At 37.6% G+C, this 21,082-nt stretch overlaps 1 protein-coding gene across 2 annotated transcripts in view; it reads right to left on the bottom strand.

Annotated features, from left to right (window-relative positions):
- Window positions 1-21,082, bottom strand: part of gfra2a (GDNF family receptor alpha 2a) — a 94,959-nt gene that overhangs the window by 12,021 nt on the left and 61,856 nt on the right. For both annotated transcript variants that reach the window (XM_079897041.1, XM_079897042.1), the window contains exons 5-7: window positions 9,288-9,397; window positions 8,240-8,380; window positions 2,650-2,813 (exon numbers count right to left, since the gene is read on the bottom strand). In XM_079897041.1, the coding sequence (XP_079753167.1) occupies window positions 2,650-2,813; window positions 8,240-8,380; window positions 9,288-9,397 (415 nt within the window). The remainder of the gene's footprint in view (window positions 1-2,649; window positions 2,814-8,239; window positions 8,381-9,287; window positions 9,398-21,082) is intronic.

Below are 21,082 nucleotides of genomic sequence, written 5' to 3'. Positions count from 1 at the left end.
CTTCCATGTTAAGTTTATGACTTAAATGTGGGACATATAATAATAAAGAATTTCCCATGTGCAATTGAAGGTAGCATCATTTCAAGATTCTTTGCTGTCAGTTTGACACCATCGAAACATTCCTTTTTTTAGCATCCCTGATTTAAATCAGACATGTTCTTATTAAAGGAGGAAATGGCAATGGCAACCTCCACGTCTTTATAAGTGGAGAAAGCGTAACAGTCAATTTGGATTATGTGCGCCTCGTAAGCCAGTCATATTGGACCTGACGTCAGCAGCCGTTTAAGGATTCCATCCTTTGGGGAAATGAACATTGGGAAAACCAATTTTTTTAATGTCAAGTTTAAACTTTCTATTTCAAATTGATTCAGTGTCACTGATTTCTTTGAGTCACTGGACTGTGTAGCATTTTTTACAAATAAAATGTTAGCAAAAATATAATTAGGTGAATATTGCTGTTTATGAAATGTTTAGTACATGTATTGTTAGATTGGTGCATGCAAATGAAAGTTATTCCTTGTGTTCATTTAAACATGCTTTGATTATTACTTATATTCCATTCTTCTGTTCTATTCTTTTCTAGCAGTAGAAACAGTATGAATAACTTGATGAATATCTGATAATTCATAACAATGGAGCACTGGAGACAAATTATAGTGCTGGGTGAAAAGAATCGCTCCCTCAGTTGTGCCCATGAGCGAGACATGTCACTTCTACAGGTAGATTCTGTGAGGGAACATCGTTTCTGCCTCAGGCAAACTTTAAGTGCTATTGGACCTGCTAGATAGAGCAAAGCGCCCCTTTTGAATTTCACCTCCAAAAATCACTGTGATGCCAAACCCTGCCTGGAATTAAAACACGGTAAACAGAGCGAGACTTTGCCCATTTTCTCTCTACCTGTCAGAATGAGAAAAATGGCCCATGGCAAACTATTCATCTTTCGTTTGAGTGGGACCAGAAGAAAAAATATGAGTTTCAGCAATAGGGTGAATCTGTGATGCACATCTGACACGTTTTTGAATTGCTGGAGAATGGTAAAGTTTGACAATGTTTCCCCTCAGGCATTCTCTGATTATAAACTTCCTGCTTGGGTAATGAACTAATTATAATGTTTTACAATAAATTAAACATTGCTCTACTGGCCCAGCACGTACAGTCGTACACATACGCACACATCATGCAGTGTAAATAGCGACATGCAGTTTTGTGGCTCCTTGGGGAAATTGTGAGGACACATTTTTCTGTCTTGTCTATTTGTGCTGTTTTCTGAGGCGCACTCAATCATTTTACATTTTCAACTTTAATATGTTAATTACAGGCCCATCAACATCTCTGGAGAGTATGTTACACTCAGGTGAAAGACTGTGCAAAGAAACGTGTGAGTGTTTGTGTGCAATTAACCAAACAAAGGTACAAATGTCACCTAATTTATATCTTGTCAGTTGTTTATTCTACAGCTATTCATAGCTTGACTATCGTCAACAAGTCCAATCACTGCTAATTAAATGGAAAGTAGCAGTTAGCATACAATATTCCTATGTGTAAATATGTTGCCATGTTTTTTTTACTACAGCATGTTTGACTGAAAATAATGAGTAAAGTTTTTAATTGATGTTCTGTATAAATGCAGCTGTGTTAGTGGTAAGATCTAAATATTTACTAAGCAACAAGTTCAGTATTTTAATTCATTGACACAGCTGCTTCTTTCTCTTTCTGCAACAGTGACTAAGACGCATCCATTTCTTATTAGACTTACCCTTGTGAAAAATAAATAATTTTTTTTTTAAATCGAGTGTGGACTTAATGAGATGTTTGTGGACATTTAATTGCATGTTAATTGCCATTATTGGAAAATATATTATAGTTTAAAATTAAATGCAGTTAGCTACAATTTTGAGTGCTGTTTTGACCCACTTAAGTAGGACTTAAGTGCATCTTTATATGTAATTTCATAATTAATTATATTGTCTTTAAAAATATGGTAAAAGTGTGCTGCAGAATGCATTTATGGTAAACTAAAATATACTTTAATGCCATTTCTATTGAAATTTAAATGTCATGTATTTAAAATATATTTAAAATTATATATTTATTAAGTTTAGTACATTTAAAACATATTAACATTTCAATATAATATTAAATTAATATTAATAACGCACTACAGTTAAAATTATTTTATGTTCTTTAGCATATTAGTCAACACATCAGATAAGTGTATTTGACAAAAGGAGCATGGCAAAAGATTAAATAAAACAAAGATTTAAAATGTACTTTAAAGTAAATATTTTAATTTGACATTATTACAAAGTGGACATAAGTGACTTTCAGTCATGAAAGTGTACTCTCTTTAGGTACACGTAAGTTGCCTTTTATTTCATTAATATTATATTGTCTGCAAGATTTTAACACTACAAGAGCACATTCAATACAATTAGGTGCACTTCTCTTTCACAAGGGTTTTACTGATTAACATTTATCATTCAAATTTACGTTTGATCCTTACACCTGTAACGGTAAAAGACTACTCAAAATAATTGGTTAAAATAAATTAGATAAACAATATAAAATAAGTACATTGCAATGAACTTACCTGTAATACGATGCAATATACAATTCTAAAACTTCCTGACCCCCTCAAATTTGACTTACGTTTAAATTCGGACAGGGAGAGATGATGCAGGGATCCTCCCCAGTTTCCATGGTTGTTTTAGGGACACTGGCAGTGGGCTCAAGATCAGGCTTCACTGAGCCTGTAGTAGGCTGAGGATCAGGCTTGGGTAGCGACCCATAACCAAAGGCCTGGATGGCATTTCCTGCAGGAAAAAAAAAAGAGAAAAGAAATCATAGATTCAAAGCACATTTTCATAAGATAATTTTTCTGTAGGAAGTCAGAAAGTCAGAGAGACTTTAATTCGCTAGGTCCCTTGAGGAGAAGAATATGTGTCTTCCTCTCCAAGTTTGAGAGGAATGAGGCATTAGTTAGCTGTATATGGGGGTCAGCAGTTCAGCTAAACTCTAATCCTGCAACGCTTGCAGATTTTGGATCAGTTAATTGCTAGAAAAACAAACCAGGACACACATCCACTCACCACACACACATACACAGACTGTCTCACAATTTAGTGAGCCTTCATGCATTCATGCTTGCGCTCAAAACACTTTTAATAGGCAACAACTTCACTTACAGTACCTACACTATAAGAATAATGCTGTTTATGCAAAGCAGACAGGACATTTGAGTCACAATTAATTTCAAAAGAGTTTGCTATCATCAAACATCAGGACCCAAATACTGTTTACTACTTGTCTGCATGTATATTTATAACATCTCATTCAATCCACAACAAGGATATATGTGATGCTACCTTACAATTCACCCAAAATAAGATATTTTTGGAACAGCCCTTACGTCAGAAGTGTGCCTACAATTCCTTAAAATGCAGTCTACGAAAGCAGCTCGCTAGTTTTGATAACAGAGCCATGATTTACATTCAATCCATGCAAATTATACTGTATCCTTGCTTGTTTTGACTTGAAAAATCTCTCTCAGCCTATCTCACAGTGGGATATCGGATGAAATGTCTCCTGTGCTAATGCCTGAAGCTCTGTAGCGTATTATCTTATGTTTTAGTTTCCGCTCTGTTATTTCTTTCACTCTCTGGAAGATATTCATGCCAAGCAGTCAAACATTTTTTTTGTGTGTGTGTGTGTGTGTGTGTGTAATTTCTTCATCTTAGATTCTCTTTTATTTGCCTCCTAATTGTATCTCTAATAATGCATTTTTATATGAAATGTGATAAACAAAGTCTGTTGAAGGAGTGCAAAGTTTATCTTTCTTTAACAAATCAAAGTAAAAGAACCTGGGTTTTTTTTTTCCATTTTTGTTTCTGTATTTCTTTTCTTCCTCAAAAGAGCTTACTTTACCAAAAATCCTTTTCTTGAGAAAAACCCAGACAAAGAATCATGTACTTGCCAGTATAGAAACAAGACGTTTTCGCCAACAGCTACATCTATGAACTATGATTTGTTACATGCTATTGCTAGTCAGTTACCTGTATAAATGGTATTGAGTGTGGCCATTCTTATTCTAGAGAGCATTTGATTGGACAAAATATGATGGGCCATGAGTGCAGAATCAGGCATTAGATTTTTTGGCCCATTTTTTCATGAAGAGAAAGACTGAAGCATTAAAGTACATAAGTGTATATCTGCTAAAGGTTCATTTATTCACTGTTTAGGAACTATTATTGTCTCGAAGCTAAAGGTGTGGTCACATTAGAGAAATTTTAAGGTCCACTATCTATTGTCAATAGTGTATCATTGTATAAAGCACAACTCATACAGCAGCAAACCAAGCAGCAGCTCAAACCTAGCAGCTTCCTATTGGTCATCGCAGTCACCAATTGTAACCCATTGCAAAATCCTTGTGGTGAATTGTTTTGCCCTCATGCGAAATTTCCAAACGCGTGCATTCCTTTTGAAATTAAGAATTGAAAACCACGTTATTCATAACACGTGCTGCGGGAATTTGGAGGCCAGGGCAACACCTTGAACTCTTGGTTCCTCAAACCATTCCTGAACAATGTGTGCAGTGTGGCAGGGAACATTATCCTGCTGATAGAGGCCACTTCCACCAGGGAACACCATTGTCATGAAGGGGTGTACCTGGTCTGCAACTGTCACGGGTTGTGAAGGAGAGACTAAACAAACGAATAACTCGAAGATCACGAGGATGATGAAGAAGGTTTACCAGGCTTTAATGCAACAGGTATTTCCACAAGGTACTGTACATCCAAACACAACTACATATAGACAAGACCAACTGAACTTAAGAAGTGGAGATTATGACACACACACACCTGAACACAATGACGAAATCAAATCAGTGACCATGACGACAAACAAGGCAGGGAGAAACGGTGAACGAAAACAATCAGAGTTTTTGGTGGTGTGACTGCAACAATGTTTAGGTAGGTGGCACGTGTCAAATATCCGTCCAAATGAATGGCCGGACCCAGGGTTTCCCAGCAGAACCTTGACCAGACCATCACACTCCCTCCACCGGATTGTCGTCATCCCACAGTGAATCCTGGTACCATCACTTGCCCAGGTAAATGGCACATACTGTACATACACTGTCATCCACGTGATGTAAAAGAAAACAAGACTCATCGGACCAGGCAAACTTCTTCCACTGCTCCAAGGTCCAGTTCCAATCGTGCCCATTTTAGGCACTTTTGATGGTGAACAGGGGTCATCACCAATCTCTGATTAGCCTGTGGCTACGCAGCAGAGTGTAATGCACTGTGTATTGTGACACAATCCTCCCATAACCATCATTCAAATTTTGTGTGACTTGTCTCACAGTAGATCTTCTGTTGGCCTGGACCAGACGGGATAGCCTTTGTTCTCCTCGTGCATCGATGAGCATTGTGCGCCCAAAACCCTGTCGACGGTTTGTGATTCATCCCTCATTGGACCACTGTTAGTAAGTTCTCATCACTGCTGACTGGGAGCAACCCACAAGCCTTGCCATTTCAGAAATACTCTGACCCATTTGCATTGCCCCAACAATTTGGCCCTGGTCAAAGTCACTCAGATCTTTATTCCTGCCCATTTCTCCTGCATCCAACACATGATTACGAGACCTGATTGTTTACTTACCATCTAAGCACTATAACTACTAGTTCAACTAAATCTGAAATCTGTAAATCTAAACATCTGTCCGCATGAATTTAATTAGATTATCATTTGAAAATAAGCCAAAAAAAGTTTTAAATGGTTGAAGTCACACATTGTCACCATGAAATACCAAAAAAGGCAGCACACGATAACAAGCCAGGGTGGAAGCCTTATTTAGCCTCAGCCGATATGTTTACTTTCTGCTAACAAGCATGACATTAGTTACAAAACAATCAGACTTTATGATTCTGGAGGTGGGTAGAGATTCCACACATGGGATGAGTTTTGTAAGGGAAAGTAAACACAAAACATGGTTGCTTTCAAACATCGTAACAGTAGCTGCAGCATTCAGGTTTAAAGGTCCCATTCTTCGTGATCCCATGTTTCAAACTTTAGTTAGTGTGTAATGTTGTTGTTAGAGTATAAATAATATCTGTAAAATTATAAAGCTCAAAGTTCAATGCCAAGCGAGATATTTTATGTAACAGAAGTTGACTACATCGAACGGCTCGTTTGGACTACATCCCTCTACTTCCTTCTTTAATGACGTCATTAAAACCGTTTTTTGACTAACCTCCGCCCACAGGAATGCTCCCTCAACTCTACCGAAATTCGTACTTGCGCACTTCTAATAACTTACTGTGTTTACTCAGCTCTTACGGTGATTTTCTGAAGTAAAACTGACGCTTCATCTTTTGTGTGATGTACAATAAACTTTATTAAACTCATCAGTATATGTTTGATCATCATTCAGACAGCAGACTTGTAGGCTATTAATAAATAATGGATACATACAAGCAGATGACAAATACGTTATAATAACCGTAATTAAACTATACCTGTACTGTATATACCTATACCTGTTTCATCTCCATACAGCACTCTGAATCTGTAGGCATCAGTGGCGGATACAGAATGTCATTAATAGGTGGGCCTGGTGAATATACGGGGGGGCCTCGGTTTTTTAAGCTTATATACACGCCCAGTGGCGTAACTTTGCTAAATTAGATATATGTACATTGTACAATAACATTACGATGTCCATCGATTTAAATAGTATGCTACATTTGTCGTTTAATGAGATGTAGCCAAATATATGCTGTATAATAGATTTGTTGTGTGACTAAAATACATAGATTCGCTTATTTGATCAACGTACACCTAAATGGTCCAGTGGTAGAACTTTCGCCAACAGTGTCAGAGGTTGTGGGATCTAGTCCGCACCAGCATAGTTTTTTTTTTTTTTTTTCATCAAAACTGATTATGTTCATCAGTGGTTGTATATCAAGGAGGGACATGTGTGCATTATGATGTGTGATTTCACCAGAACGAATAGAGAGTATCCGCAACGGATTGAAGCGCGCGTCGAGTCAAGACAGTGCGGTGTGTGCGCGAGCCACACGAGAGAACACTGTATCCGCGCCACTGATCGCAGCGGCAACAAGCACTTTCATCACTTGATTTAAAAAACACATGTCAGCGCTAGATCGTCTCTTATTTAACAAACGAACGAAATGAATGCTCTGCTGGTTAACTGGAGATGTTTATTTGTAGAATTGGTACATTCGTGCCGCGAAATGTTTTAAAAAGTGGTGGGGACATGTCCCACCCGCCCCACTCGCCCCACTCGCAAATTACGCCTATGTAACACGCACGCCTGATAAATATGTCAACTATAGCAGATCGGTACGTAGGTAGTGAATTTAACTACCTGTACTCATGTCAGTCAGCCCTCCGCGGCTGCTTTAAACCTGAAGTTCATCTGTCTGTCACGCGAGTCGCAAGTAGAGAGTGGTGTTGCGTGATAGCATCACTGGACTGACACGTGATATGCCGACATAATATTTTTCTTTTGTAGCTATTTTTCGTAGCTATTGTACATAAATGTCCTCAGGAAACTATTAAAATGAAATTATTTATTAATTCATTATTATTATTATTAAAATTAAAAATTTAAATTGTTTTTATTAATCTGATTGGGTGGGCCACCGGTCATTCTGGGTGGGCATGTGCCCACCCAGGCCCACCCATAAATCCGCGCCTGGTAGGCATTATTGTCCGACTTGAACTGAACACCGTTACTGAGAGTTTCTGATATTATCATCATTCCGTGAGATGAAATTGTCCTGAGAGACTGAGCGCGAGCTCATGAAGCTCCGCCCCCTGTGTCGTCCAGCAGCAGCTCATTTGCATTTAAAGGGCACACACTAAAACAGCGCGTTTTTCTGAGCCCCAAAAAATGACAATTTAAACATGCGGTAAAAAATGATCTGTTGGGTATTTTGAGCTGAAACTTCACATACACACTCTGGGGACATCAGAGACTTATTTTACATCTTGTGAAAAGGGGCATAATACAGGACCTTTAAAAAGTAGCAAAGAAACCTATTTCTGAACAACCGCAAGCTCTTATAAGTACCATATCCTGAATTACTTATCAAAAAGCTGAGTATAATTCTGAATTGAATGCAAATGCTGAAAGCTAAGAGGTGAGTGAAGCTGGAAGGGAAATACATTACAGATGGAACACTTTAATAACAAAAGAGGAAAGACTTACGGAGACAGGTGTTTTCCACAAAGTCCTGTAGAAACTTCTCACAGTCCTCTTCCTGATTCCCACTGCCTTTGCAGGAACACCAGGGGGAGATGGTGAAGTTTGAGTGACCTGAGTCCACGTAGTTAGGGGTCATTTCCGTACCTATAGTGAGAACAAATCAAACAAAATATGTCATTCTAGTAACTAATAATGCGTATATCACATTGAATTAGGAAATGAACACAGGCATCAACATTGCTTCATTTTCAGAGGTAACATTTCGAACAATTTCTTTATCTTTTTGTTATTTATCGTCTTTAAAAATGAAAAATATATATCAAATATTGGTTCCGCGTATTAATTATATTTGATTTAGATGCGCACAATGTTTTTTAAACATTTTATATTAATAATAATAATTGAATCATTAATCAATTAATATTAATAATATTATACATATTTAAAGTTATACAATTCTACTTTAATATTTTTAAAATGCAATGTCTTACTTCAATACAATGCTGAATTTTCAGCATAATTACTCCAGTCTTCAGTGTCACATGATTCTTCAGAAATTCAGATTTGATGCTCAATAAACATTCCTTATTATTCTAAATGTTGAAAATAGTTGCTTAATGTTTTTGTGGAAACCTTGATAATTTTTTTTTAGGATTCTTTGAAGAAAAGAAATTTGAACAGCATTTATTTGAAATAGAAATGATTTGTATCAATGTAAATTCATTGAATGCATCCTTTCTGAATAAAATGATTAATTATTAAAGTATTCATTTCTTTAAAAATAGCACTGACCCCAAACGCTTGAAAAGTAGTGTATGTAAAAATAATAATAGTAGTTTCAAAATGAACAATTTTGTATTAATTGTATTTTATTTTTAGGTATGCTCTTTTCAGAAAAGCTATTCGGAAAAGTTATGTTGATTTTGTTTGGTGTCAGTTTGACCACAGCAAAAACATAATCTAGATAAATAGCCTATGACAATTCACTGCATTTACTTCTGTTGTACATCTACATATCAAACAGAATTATGAAAAACATTCTTTAGCTCACCGATGAGTCTGGTGTAAGACGCAAGGCAGGCCTGGTAGTCATCGTTGAGGCAGCTGCTGATGGAGTGAGGGGTCATCTGACAGTTTGTGTGGAAATCAGCCAGTCGTGACCTTGGCAGAAAAACACAACAGCATCAAGCCAACATGAAACTACATGGGAAAACGAAATGTAGTCAGTCTATAGTTTTGCCTAGGGGTGAAAAACTGGGGAAAGTTTGTGCATGTGTTTATGCCTGAAGAGGCCAGCTGCAATACACAAAGGACAGCGTTTGAGTCTGTGCATGTTCAGAGGCATCTTCAGCTTTACACATCAATGCTTTTTCTTCAAGATAAGGGGAAACCATGACCATCTCTCTTTCTTTTGCTGTCTTTCATTCTTTCTCTCTCTTGTCCATTAGTTAGTCATCGTTGCTGACTGTGACCACAGCATGTTTGTGGTTCAGAGGCATCCTGGGGGTCAGGCAGCAGACAGGACATCCTCTCTGGAGCATAAGAGCTTCCACAAACACTTAAATGTCTTCTTTATAGTCATCTCCCTCTATATCTCAGCCTTTCATTGTCTGTCTGTGTATTTTGTTGTTGCAGAGAATTTTAAACATTGTCGGACAAGTTTACAGGAAATCTGGGAGCAGTGGCCGAACAAGTGAACAGACACAGTGGCTGTTTCTCAACACCCACAAACATCACCAGTCCAAGCACACACATAGTCCTCTGTCCTTTTCATTTATAGTCATTTCTTTGCTGTTTGGTTGGCTTATTCTTATTCTGAACAGTCTATAACAGAACTGTGCATGATCTCGTTAGTAGTTGGCTCCAGCACACATTTTAATACATTTGCACAGACACTAATGCATACATTAATAACATATTGACAGCATCTAAACATTTTATGAATGAACAACTGTTTATGAATCCTTGGGGGCATAGAATATAGAATTTAGAATATAGAATGCCCACCAAGGCTGCATTTTTAAAATGAAAATGATTGTTTTTATTTATTCAAAATGTAATTTATTTATGTGATGGCATTAGCAAATCTATTACTCCAGCCATCAGTGTCAGAAATCATTCTAATATGCTAATTCAGTGCTGAAGAAACATTTATTATTATCGAGGTTGAAAATAGTTTCGGTGATTAATATTTTTGTGGAAACTGTGTTACATTCCCCTCCCAGTATTCTTTGACAAATTGAAAGTTTAAAAGAAAAGCATTTATTTGAAATCTTTAGTTACATCATCTTTACTGTAACTTTTGATAAATTGAATGTGTCCTTGCTGAATAAAAGCATGACAAAATCCAATCCAATCATGAACATACTTGATTAAATATACATTTGTGGAGTGTGATTTTTGGACCATTGAGGATTTACAGGAGACTAAACAAGTGGTCAGTAAAATTATATCAAGGTAGCTACATAAAATAACCTGTTCTCAAACAACCCTACAATTAAACATGATTACAAAAGTTGGCAGTCTTCATTATTCATTATTGTATTTTGCAGACATTCTCTCAAGTCTTAAAATCTTTTCCTTCAAAATCCAATTGGCAAACACGGTTGCTCAAGTGCCCTTTAGTGCACTCTAAAGTTCGAGTCAGACAAGTACAGTTAGAAGTGGGTCTCTGTGGAATGTAGTAGCCTAATAGATACACTCCCAGCAGCATGCAGAGTGTATTTAATTCATACACCCTCCCTTCTTTGTAAATGCACCTTTAATTAGCATACCACTAAAGACCCTGCTGTGATTTACATGTCTAATTACATCTGTTCTCGCTGCTGGAATCAAATGGAGAGGTGCAAAAAATATTGATGTACCAGCTGGGTTCCCAACAAGATATTAATACTTCAAAGAATAGGAACTGGAAGTCATAAAACTTCATAAAACTTTCCAAGCTCCCAGTTCTTACTTCCTTAACTATTGCACAATATGACAAACAGGCAAGATGTTTTATATTCTGTAATACATTAACCATTGTTTTTCAAAGCAAAACCACCAATGTCCAATAAAATAAATACTTGACAAAAGTTTGACAAAACCTAAGTTTATTCCAAAGTATTTACAGTAATGCAAAAGCTCCTATCATACATAAATTATTGAATGGGTTTCTGTGAAAAAAATCAAGGATTACTCTTTGCCATGAGTAAATACAAAACAAAAACAGTGAATGAACCTGTAATTTGAAACTCATTGCTCAGCAGTGGCATTTAGTGAAACTTCTAAAATGCAGAGGCAAAGTTCCCTCTCAGTGTTTGTTTCATCTTCAGTCCAATGTAAACTAATGTATAGTTACATTTGATATTTTTCTTCTTCTTCTTCTTATTATTATTATTATTACAGAGTGGCTGCTAAAAACCAAATGATTCACAGATCATTTTGTGATATTTTTTTGATTCTGATGATGATGATGTCTGAGAGGGAGAGATGTTTTTTTTTTTTTTATTACTCCATCCATTTTGACCAGTGTGATATGTGTAATATGTTTTAATTTTGATTGTTTACTGCTTTTCTGCCATAGTCTCTTGGAAATAAAACATTCCTGTTCTTCAGCTACATCCTCCTAGATGCTCATGGTCAAAGTGACAATTGATGGACACCCCATGTGTTCAGGAATTGAAATTGCTTAGACTCAATCAATAGTAGTATCTCTTATTCCCTCACGTACAGCTACAACTTTATAGCAGGACGACAGACTCTGAAACTGGGCCGCCTTCTCTTTCTACTGCATTAACCAGCTAATGAAGCAAATAATGCTTGTCTTATTTGTTCCATGTCTTATTTGTTCACTCACTTTTAGTGTATTAGTTGTAATTTCCTAGCACATTGCACTCTTCCTTTTTGTTTTATTGTAATGATTTTTCTCTCTCTCCCCCCATCCTAGTTTTAGACAGACTTTTCTCCATCTTTCTTATTTTTCAAATGAAGTACTCAGCCTGATAATGTGTTTAAACCAAAAGGATAGGGTTGTTTTGTGTTTTCATATGTCTTGAGTTTAGAAAAGGCTTTCTTGGATTGTTTGGGCAGAAAGTGCTCTGGCATCAAGATAAAGCACATTTCACTTCTCGCCAGGACTCCTCTATTATACCTGAGCAGACCACTCACTGCTCAAATTACAGCCTGTCTGCCTCCAAGGGTTAGAAAAGTCCTTTTAGATTCTCTATTCTCAGAGAGAACCCTAAAATGAGCACTGCTAACAGTTTTTCATGCACACACACAAAAAAGCATTGGACTGAGATTCATTATCAAACGCTTAAAAGTCAGTTTGTGTGGTAATGAATCTTAGTCCAATGCTCTTCAGGCCTGTGGGGAATTCATATCTTTTAAACAATGCTTCTCTTTGCTATGGAAGGCTCATTTTCCGGAACATTCAAATATGCGTTGCCACTGCCGCTGACCCAGAGAAAGCAGTTAGGCTAGCTATGAAACAGCTTAACAAACTTTCCTCTTTTCCACCACACAGTATTGTTATTTCCGTGGTACAAATATTCACAGAAGTACTGGGATAAAAGTTTATAGTAAGGATATAACACTGATGTCTTGATACTTGATGTAACGATTGGTGCTTGCAATAATGATTGTATCGATTACATCGTTACGCCACGGTGGCGACAAGTGACTGTTGTAAAAATGTATTGAATCATTCATTTAAGAGATTGGTTTAAAAAAAAAAAACCTGATTCATCCAGTAATGAAACAAGTGAAGTATTAATATGTGAGTCATTGAATCATTCATTCAAACCATTTAAAAAAAAGAAACATTTAAATTATTAAAATATTTAGTCAGAACCTCTAAATTGCATGCTATTTTGTTTAGTTGTCTGTTCAGAATTCTAGGAGAATCGTGATCTCTTTTTGAAACAAACAAACAAACAAAAAAAGGGATTCTTAATTTATCCAGAATTGTGCAGCTCTAGTTGGCACTGAACCAAAGACAGGCAGCTAGCATTTATCTTAGGATTCATAGTGTACAGTGGTACTTTGTGACTATTTATCGTTTCTGATTCAGATATTCTTGGGTCTTCAGAAATGTCAAGAATATGAATGTGTCTATTTGGAAATTGTACTTATTTATCTAATAGTGAGAAGAAATGCAAAAATGTGATGGCATAGAGTACAGGTTTTATTCAAACATCCAGTTGCTTTGCGACTAAAGATTAAAATCTGCTTTCATTGCACATGGACTGCCTAAATCTATGCCTCTCAATTGGAAAATGATGGAGTCACCCTATACTTCAGAATGAAAGGGCTCTCCTGATGCTGGCTTGAAGGACAAAGTACTGAGCCACTTTGAGACTAATGATTGACACTGAAAAACAAAAGGGCTCTGCACTTTTCGCCAAGAAAGCAATTGAAATGGTCCAATCTCTATTGAATTTCAGACTTATCGATGTTGAGGGCCATTACTGGGCCTTATTACGTTAGATTCATCTTCCAACAGCGAGGGGGGCATGTTCAGATTTATTGATTCACCCCAGAGAGAAACATTTCTCCTCATAGTATAGAGTAAACTTGAAATATTTTTACTTAAAAGGAGACTGAGATGATTGTGTTCTAGAATAGACATCATGTTTAATCGAACACAAATGAAAATGAGGCTATGAGGGATAGACGAACAAGTCTGTTCGGGGCTGGGTTTCCCGATAACGTTGTCTCTTAGCGCGCTACGAAGACTCTTAAGGTATAACTTAACTAAAGGTATACCATTACTAGGCGTGTTCCCCGAACTATACCTTAGAAAGCTGCTTAAGATATGCCTTCTTACGTGCGACGTTACCCGGTGCTGTCCGTGGTGATGCTGCTGAATTGGTTGATATCGATGGCTCGAGAATCAATTATTCTCTCGTGCAGGGTCTGTTTCACTGCGTTATGCTAGAAAGTGGTGTTCTTTATTAAAGAAGCACTTCAGAAATAGTTCAAATTACATTTTTTAGGACTATTGGATATTATAAAAAAATAATCCAAACTATAATAGCCTATAATAGCCTAGCCTACATATTTTAAAATTGTAACATATATTGCTGCCACAATAACCTTTTCAAAAATTTTACGTGCTTTCTTCTCTTTCCCATTTTTGTTTGCTGAGGTGGAGCTGCGATGAAATAGTGTTCTTGTAAATACTTTCCAGCATTTCAGTAATAAAAGTGTACATCTTACGTACGGTGCTCGGCAGTGATCAAAAAGGATTTAAACCGTGAATTTTGAATCTCTTCTTGTAAACTCAGAGATGTGGATTCAGACGGCAATTAAATTACCACACGACCTGTTTGTCAAAAAACAGTAAGTACTAATTTGGACAGGGATTTTTACGCGTGTTGGGTGAGAAAAACACTGATATTATGGATTCGGACGGCACTAAAATCACAGACTTACCCCTGTAAATGTTTAAAATACCGGACGAGCCCATGAGAAACAATTAGCGTCTGAATAGGACTTAACTGACAGTAGCCTATGCTTTCACTGGCCTTTAAAAGCGCTCTTTTATTACATTAATAATATAATATATAATAATAATATAATTAAAATTCTAACAACAATCAGTGTGATTGACAATTTTATTCTTTGCATGAAAACACTTGAATTGAATGAATGAATGAATGAATGAATGAATGAGGCATTTATATAACGCTTTCATATGTACTACTGTACACCCAAAGCGCTTTACAATTATATCAGGGGATCTCTCCTCAACCACCTCCAGTGTGCAGCATCCACTTGGATGATGCGACGGCAGCCACAGTACAACGGCGCCAGAGTGCTCACCACACACCAGCTATAAGTGGAGAGGAGAGAGAGTGATAGAGCCAATTCAATGTATAAGGGGATTATTAGGAGGCCATGATTGGTAAGGGCCAATGGGTGGAATGTGGCCAGGACACCGGGGTTACACCCCTACTCTTTACGAGAAATGCCATGGGATTTTTAATGACCACTGAGAGTCAGGACCTCGGTTTTACGTCTCATCCGAAGGACGGAATTAGCCTAAATGAACACTGTCTGTGTGTATTAAAACTTCAGAATTATTGTCATATAGACCTGCAACAGTGATAAGGTAAAGCTAAGAGTGATCCAGCAACCTTCCGAACGTATGACTTACAGAAGGTATACTTAACTAAGAACGTTTCGGGAAACACGTATTAATGATAAGGTACAGCTTAAGGTGTAACTTAAGAACGACGTAGTGTTAAGGAGGTTTCGGGAAACCCAGCCCAGTAGGTTGTACTGATGCATATAATGGTATGGACTGTTACTTTATCCTTGCACAAAAGAAGATATTTTCAGGGATTTTAGTTGTTTTTGCCCACGATTACAAGTGAAATAGTTTGAAAATAGTTCCAAGCAACAATAAAATCAATCGTTCACATCTCTGAGGAATGAAACTGGTTTCATTCCTGAATGAATCAGGGTTTACGAATGATTTGTTGAGTGAATGATTCAATGGCTCAGTCATAGATAAGAGGCTGTGAACAAAATTGCATACACTCTTAAAGGAACACGCCGACTTTTTGGGACTTTAGCTTATTCACCTTATCCCCCAGAGTTAGATAAGTCCATACCTACCTTTTTCAACTCCGTGCGTGCTGTAACTCTGTCTGACGCACCCACCGCTAGCTTAGCTTAGCACAAAGACTGGAGGTAAACGGCTCCAGCTAGCATACTGCTCCCAATAAGTGACAAAATAACGCCAACATTTTCCTATTTACATGTTGTGATTTGTATAGTCACAGCGTGTACGAATAACAAGGTCACATGAGACACAACCATCTTCTAACCTTATACATACTGGGAACTATATTCTCAGAAGGAGAAGCACTGCTACTTCTGCAGAGTGATTTACTCCAACTCTGCTCCTCACCACGGGGCTTCTCAGGCGCTGCGAGCAAATCACTCCGCCCAAGTAGCAGTGCTTCGCCTTCTGAGAATATGTGACCATGTTATTTGTACACGCTGTGACTATATAAATCACAACATGTAAATAGGAAAATGTTGGCGTTATTTTGTCACTTATTGGGAGCAGTCGAGTCAATTTTGTATTTTTTTTTTTTTTAAATTACAGATTGGGCTTTGGTCGGACTCGGGCTCATTGAGCTTTTCTCCTTTCATCGTGCCCATATACGTGCAGAGCGCAGTCTACTGTATGAAATATTGTTATATTGATAATATTATAAATATGTAACGCAATATGCGATCACGCGAGTGCAATGGTGACAGTTGGCCATGCAGAGCAACAGGGAGAATTTGGAGCATAAGGAGTTACTAAAAGTTCCCAAAACTTAAGGAAAAACTGCACTTTGAAAGAGTTTTGATTTGATTACCGAGCCTGAAGTCTTCAACAGTGGATGCTATTCTTTTTCTTCACAACGATCGCGAGTAAACAGTGAATGAGCCTACTCAGTTCAACAGATTTTTTTTTCTTTATTATATTTTTATTATTATTTAACGTTAGCCAGTTGGCGAAGAGTTCTTTGAAACGTTGTTCTTCAGTAAAGTCACTTGACATCAAAAAAAGGTAGGCCGTAAATCTTTATTTACTGCTGGATCACATTTGGCTATATAATATTCTCTACTGCATGCTTATGCTTCTCTGTAATGGACAGTCTGTATTAATATTTGTGGGCATAATTGTCGGTGGTGGTAGTTATGTTTGAGGCCTATAATAAAATTTGACCTAGTAGCGTGTGTGTGTATGTGTGTGCATCTAGCAGAGACAGCGCGCATCAGAGAGCGCGCGTCAGAGAGAGCTCAAAGTGATATTGATGTTGGTCTCGGGTTCGGGCTGAAAAATTGCAGACGTTTTCGGGCTGGGGCCGGATTAAGGCTTGAACACCACTGGCCAGGTCTCGGTTAGGGCTGGATGTTTTGCCCCGTGCAGCGCTCTAGGCAGTATGATAGCTGGAGCCGTTTACCTCCAGTCTTTGTGCTAAGCTAGGCTAGCGGTGGGTGCGTCAGACAGAGTTACGGCACGCACAGAGATGAAAATGGTATGTATGGACTTATCTAACTCTGGGGGATACGGTGAAAAAGCCAAAGTCCCAAAAGTCGGCATGTTCCTTTAATAGCTACTTCTTTTGAATAAGTAATTACTTTCCAGCCATTGAAAAGCACTCACATTCTGTAGAGTGTGAATGTGTGTAGTTTGAATGTAATATATGTTCACACAGTTTTTCTGCAACTACAGTATATAGCAGGTAAGTATGTGATTTCAGCCAGTCACTTTTAATGATGTTTTATTAACAAAGTTCGGGAGGAGCACGTTCAAATAATCAAGTAATCAATCAACTCATCAAACAATTACCAGCATGAGAGGAAGCATATATATTCACTCTGTCAACTCATCTAACTTCCTTGACAGTTTTCAGCATCCCTCCACCACCCCGACTCCTCACTCTTGGCTTGTTCTTTCACAGCCAGGAATACGGGGGGAGTACTCTGGGTTCGGGCCGAATACCGAGCCCGGAGCCCTCTCCTCGGACAGCACGCCAAATACGCATTTATTCTATCTGACTTATTTGTAAGTGTGAACTCGTGAATTGTTCATGAATGAATCACTGCTTTTGAAATAATTGCTTGAGTGAATGATGACACATTATATTAAAAGCCACAAAACTCAGGTTTCTGCTCTATCACCAAATACATCCGTCCACTAACACATTAGTTAACTTAATATTTTCTATCTCCATCTGAAGTCCTTACAAATATCTTGCTCCTCCTAGTCAGGGTTATGTTAGTGCAGAGAAGTGGGTCAGGGTACCCATGTTAAAATCGATCTGTTCTTTGCTTTCTCCCTGTGAGAGCCTATCCAAATCTCTCAGACAAATCAGATGCAGTGGAGGAAAAACAACAGAGTGGCGACTTCAAACATTTTGATGTGTCACATCGATCCAGCTTCACATCTATGCATGAAAGAGCCTCTGAGCTGAACAAGCCAAATGATTTGATGCCCAAGTGCCTCCTATGCCTTTTGTGTCTTTTATGGGTCTTCTTCCTCATCTATTGTGATATTTTCACCCAGCTGTATCCCCAAACAGAGGTTTTGGTTAAAACATGTACTGTATGTATTACCCTCTTAAGTAATGAAGAATGATTCTTAAATGGTCCATTGTTCTGGACATGTCTGTTCTGCTCAACCACTGTTGATCTCGACAGTCTCCAGGTATTTTTCATGGTTTACTCTCACTTCATTATTCTATGTTTACAACAAATCACCTGCTTCTGACATGCGCTCTGTTCCAAAAACCTAGTGAGCTGCCTAAAGATGCATTTTAAGTAATCATTGGAATGCTCCCAACACAAATTCTGTTCTATTCATCTGAATTATGTTGCCTATGGTAGATATCTAGTTTGGAATTTTAGAATTCAGAATTTTAAGATATAATCACAAATACACTTAGAGGGGAAAATCCCAAAATGCATTGTCCCTAAAGGCCCATCCAAACCAAGGACAATAAGTAGCAACTATTTACACTTAGTACAAAGAAAATTCTGCAATTTTCACTTAGTGTAAATAGCATCTATCACTATTTACAATTTATAATTTAATTAATAATATAATTTACAAAATATAATTGAACGCTATTTTATTTAGTGCAAAGAAATTATTTTTAGTTGCTATTTACATTTAGCCTATAATTATAAAACTTAGCCTTTATGATGCCTTATAATAAACAGCAGGTTATAATCAGTTGGTGTGGACGATAATATTGTTATAGGTATGAATGGGCCTTAACTGACAGTGAAACAATAAATCCAAGATGGCAGACGGGGTGAGTGTAATGCATTTTAAATGAATTATAAATAAACATCATTCAAAACTGAAAGTGTGAAATTATTTACCCATTATGTTATGGGTACATTTTTTTATGCTTATTAGAATATTATGATGTTAGATTAGCAACATGCTAATGTCAAACTGTATTGAAATTGTGAGTTCTGTTGCTGGCTATGTAGAGCAAATCATTCACTTATTAGGTTCCTTGATGGAGGATAAGTAACATCATTGAATTAAGATTAATGCTGCTTTCTAAGACAGCCTATGTAAGGAGCATCACTTATCACTCTTATAACAATGCCAACCCATGTCATTATCTTTGTCTCATTTCAATTATCTTCTTTGATACCACTTCAGCAATTTCAGATAAGATATGAACATGTCAAACAAACTCAACCACAAAAAATAAGCTTCTCTTCCTCCCAAGGCCTAACCATCTCAATCCCTTCATCTCAATGTGCATACTACCTATCCTAAATACTATGAGATTACAATAAGTGTGTCCCAAAGCATAGTATGTTGAAAAGAGTATGCCAAATGTCTCCAGATGGTCTACTATTTCTGGTAGATTTTCGAAGTGTTGATCTGTGCACACTCTGACAGCTGATATTTCCCACAACCCATTGTGTTTAGGAGAAAGATTTGGTTCAGAACAAACACGACCTAACCTTCTAACCTGACGAAAAATTATTCAATGTAATCTGTAATACATTCCATCTGCAACAACACTGTGAACCTTTATAAAGATACGGATATCACAATAGCAAAGCAGATAGGTTTGGCCGTTAGCAATTACGATGTGATAGTATGCCTACTCTTCTGCTACACACTCAAAAGTATCTACTTTTCCTTCACACAAAAAGTACATACTTTTAGGGTGTAGTATAAGCAGCTGAATTGGTACATAGTAAATGTCTTATCGTTTTAGTTAAAGGTACAGAGTAGCAGCCTCCAGGTATGCAAAACCCCTGCATTATTACAGGTGACCTGGTTTTGTAAAGCACATTATGGCAACTGCTGAATCATGTTGCTTACACAACAGAAATACAACCAGGTCCTTCAATGACACAATGTTAATTCAGCTCCTTATCCAGGCCTTTATTATTCTATGAGTGGGTTAAAACAACTCATTCATCACCAACAAAACTGCATTTACTACACAATCCATCAAGTGCATCCAAAACCCTTGACATTGTTTGACTTAATAATCTCCAGTTCCCTTTCGTTCAGTCACTCCGAGTTATGTCAGTGACTGACGAATAGGGAAACTCCCATTCGTAAGTCACGGACGTAACGTCTCCGTTCCCTCCTCAAGGAGCGAGGGTTACATACGTAACCGAAACGTTATTTTCACATTACATCTTTACTTGAGTTTCTGCCCTGGAAGTTGCTGCTAGAATCATATTCATAACACTGTTTCTAGCCAGTGCAGTCAGTCACTGGCTTGGTGCCCTGCTACCTGCAATTCATTATCTAACCATACACCGCACTCAGACTGATGTGACTGGCTACATCCAATTTGGCCATCTTGTTTCCTTATCACTCCAAAATGTGAAAGCCATTCACTTGGCCAGGTCAAGAAATCTTTCCAGAATGGATATTCCATACTTTCCATACTTCACCAGAATGCACTGTGATGAGCTTAGTAGAAATAAAAATCAGTGGAAGAAGCAAGTTGATTATATAGGGCCGTATCTTACACCCAGCGCAATTGACTTTGTACACCGACGCATGTATCATTCCTATTTTGCACCCGCGCACAGCAGACTTTTCCCTCCACAGACGCACGGCGGTAAACTAGGAAATACATTTGCGCTCCCCGGGGCGGTTCAGCACAAAGATCTTGTGTTCCGGCGCAAACGTTCCCTGATGCTATTTTGCAGGTTTAGAAAACAATTCCGCCACTGACCGGGAAAAATCTAGTCTAAAGTCAGTGGCGTGTTGCGCATGTTATTCATATGCTATTTTAAGGGCGCATGCTTGGCCATAATCAATGTAGCGTGTGCACAACGCGCATGCACTTTGATTCTCTC

The sequence above is a fragment of the Squalius cephalus genome (assembly GCF_949319135.1).
Source record: "Squalius cephalus genome assembly, chromosome: 16".
NCBI lineage: Eukaryota > Metazoa > Chordata > Actinopteri > Cypriniformes > Leuciscidae > Squalius > Squalius cephalus.
The sequence above is the reverse complement of the archived record's forward strand: the minus strand, read 5'-3'. Positions and strand labels throughout refer to the sequence as shown.